Genomic DNA, 2,674 nt, shown 5'->3' with positions numbered 1-2,674 from the left:
AAGAGGTTATGAGAGATTAGAGGAGTGTGATGAATTTGAGAGAGTTAGAGCTTACAATTTGGATTGGGAAAGAGAACATCACCTTTGTGTTGAATTGGAACTGCTTGTCCGCTATCTAGCATGACTTCTTCAGTGGAGTTGACTAAGGTCGGATATGAAGCGGGTGGTTGCACTGGAGTCTAGAATCCATTCCTTGAACGTAGCATTGAGGGCTTGAGCTGGAATTGTGGGTGCATATTCAATATTAGTCCTATGCCAACTGATTGATGCAGAATGACCAGTTTTATGACATATTTGACATATTATGTTGGATTGAGTTGATGCCCTTCCTCCTCGCGAACCATTGGAGTAGCCTTCTGTTTGATTTGTTGGTTGATTTATGCCCCTTCCACTAGTGAAGTGTGAGTTGTGTCCTCAGGATGCATTAAGCGTCATGGGAGTTTCGGTGGTAGGGAGTTTCTTTGCATTTTCGTTGCTGATATTGATCTCCTCGCTACAAAGAAATGAGTAGAGTTCATCCAAAGTTATAGGTTGGAAGGCCATTGAGAATATACAAGATGACATCTTCTTGATCCAGGTCGAATCTGGCAGCAGTGATGTGATCTACCAGAGTTCAGGTTTTCATTAAGTATTGTGACATAGTTTGATCCTTCAAGGATATATGGTGCAGTTCGTTTTTTAGTTGAATCACCATGGTTCTGTTCGTAGGTTGTAATGTGTGCTCTAGGGTTGCCCTAATCTCTATAGTAGTATGGAAATTAATGATGTGAGGAAGAACTGTGGGCGAGATCATGGATTATAGAATGGTCGCTAGGTTTTGATCAATAAGATTCACTTAGAATGGGGGGTTTTCGATTCCCTCAGGATTATTCCAGTTGAACTACGGGGTACACTGATTGTTTCCATCAAGAAATCCAGGAAAACCATTTATACACATAGAAACTGCACGGGACACTAAACTCCTTCCCTGTCCTTATGGTATCGAAGTTTACCTAAGAGAAGAGGAATGTGCATCCCGATCCGTTAAGTCCTTGGCTCATCATTCCCACATCTCTTATACCATAAAGACAAGGAAAGAGTTCCTTTGGCAGGGATGAAAACTAGAGGGAAAAGTAACATTTCATTAATTTTTATCTACTGTTTATATAGTATAGTACAGAGAGTATATATAGGCCATGTGGAATCTTCTAGAGTTGTTGCTATATTATCACCTGCTGCAATTCGGTTGTGTTTTGATTTGTTGGCGTTATGGACCACTAGTGGTGGTGCTATGTCTAACAAAATCAAAATATTATGAGAAACCATCGCCATTCAGTATAAAAAGGGAAATCTACATACCTAGAACACAATTCTTATGCATTTACATATCTCACACCTAAACTTTCATGTTTACATACATAGCACTTTGAAGATTTAAACCTCAGCATCAAAAGATGTATTTCACTTTTAAAAAGTATTAATAGCGCTATTTTTTATGTGATATTAAAGAGTTGAGTACTATGTGCCTAAATATGAAAGTTTAGGTGTGAAATATGTAAATGCATAAGAGTTGTGAGTTGTGCATATAAGTGCCCCTAAAAGTTCAATTTTTTAAACCAACCAACGTTTCAAAACCGTAACTTACCTTTGCCATGCCTGAAACTACTTTATTCTCTTTAGTGAACTTTCCAATGCTGAATAAGCAGCTTCATCACTCAAACTCTTGCTCTCCCTCGCATAATCAAACACCTCATAGGCTGCTGCAATCTTATTCCCCCTACACAGAGACCTCAAAAAAGTCGCATAAGTGGGACTCTCCAGCTTCATTCCCCCATCAGTCATTGTTTTGTACAGCAGAACACCCTTATCTAGGCTCCCAGCCTTGCAGAGCCCCATAAGCAGAGCATTGTAGGTAAACTCATTAGGGCTGCAACCCCTCTCCTCCATCTCCCCAAGCAATTTTAAAGCCCCCAAAGTGTCTCCTTTCCTACACATTCCGCTGATAAGAGAAGTATAAGTAGCAATATCAGGAAAAAAACCTGTGCTTGCCATCACATTCAAGAATTTCTTAGCCTGTTCAATCATGCCGTACTTAGATAATCCATAGATTAACGTGTTATATGTGACGAGATCCGGCTCGATTCCTTCATCCTTCATTTTGTTGTAGACGTCCATCACCTCCCCGCACTGGTCCAACATGCAGTAAGCTTTCATGATGTTGTTGTAAAGATAGGAATCCGGCTTGATGCCGGAATGCTTCAGAACGCTGAGCAGGCGCGTGGCTTCCCGGAGGTTGCGGCTACGGCAGACTGAATCGATGAGGATAGTGTAGGTGATGCGATCAGGGAGAATATTGGCGGAATTGCGGAGGTCTTCGATGAACGAGTAAACAACGGAGAGGGAGAGGGTTTTAGCGAGGCGGCCGACGAGGAAGTTGTAAGTGAAGGGATCGGGATGGAGGGAGGAATTGCGGAGGAGGAGATTAGCGGCGTCGTCCTCGCGGGAAGCGGAGCAGAGTGCGCGAATGGCGAGATCGGCGGAGGATGAGTCCGGGGGGAAACCGGAGGAGGACATGAGGTCGAGGAAAGTGAGAATGGGGGAGATGTCGCCGATGGTGGGCTGGAGGCAGGAGTGGACGAGGAGGATGTGGTAGGTTGAATGGGTGGGGGAGAAGGAAGGGAAGCGGAGTGAGAGG

At 43.3% G+C, this 2,674-nt stretch overlaps 1 protein-coding gene across 1 annotated transcript; it reads right to left on the bottom strand.

Moving 5' to 3' along the window:
• Nucleotides 1-1,550: 1,550 nt before the first annotated feature.
• LOC110023834 (pentatricopeptide repeat-containing protein At2g17670-like) lies at nt 1,551-2,638 on the bottom strand. The gene is made up of 2 exons (XM_020723444.1): nt 2,072-2,638; nt 1,551-1,978 (listed from the first exon to the last, which is right to left on the bottom strand). The coding sequence occupies exons 1-2, from the start codon at nt 2,551-2,553 to the stop codon at nt 1,642-1,644; spliced, it is 819 nt and encodes a 272-aa protein (XP_020579103.1). The 5' UTR covers nt 2,554-2,638; the 3' UTR covers nt 1,551-1,641.
• Nucleotides 2,639-2,674: the final 36 nt, after the last annotated feature.

This window comes from Phalaenopsis equestris, unplaced genomic scaffold (assembly GCF_001263595.1).
Source record: "Phalaenopsis equestris unplaced genomic scaffold, ASM126359v1 Scaffold000232, whole genome shotgun sequence".
Taxonomy (NCBI): Eukaryota; Viridiplantae; Streptophyta; class Magnoliopsida; order Asparagales; family Orchidaceae; genus Phalaenopsis; species Phalaenopsis equestris.
This window is presented reverse-complemented; position numbering and strand designations above follow the sequence as displayed.

What these genes read in the sequence shown, in the direction of transcription:
- LOC110023834 (XM_020723444.1), bottom strand. Translation starts at nt 2,553, where the DNA reads ATGTCCTCCTCCGGTTTCCCCCCGGACTCATCCTCCGCCGATCTCGCC. An exon ending in TTAATCTATGGATTATCTAA is followed by an intron (nt 1,979 to 2,071) that starts GTACGGCATGAT and finishes TTCTCTTATCAG; the next exon opens with CGGAATGTGTAGGAAAGGAG.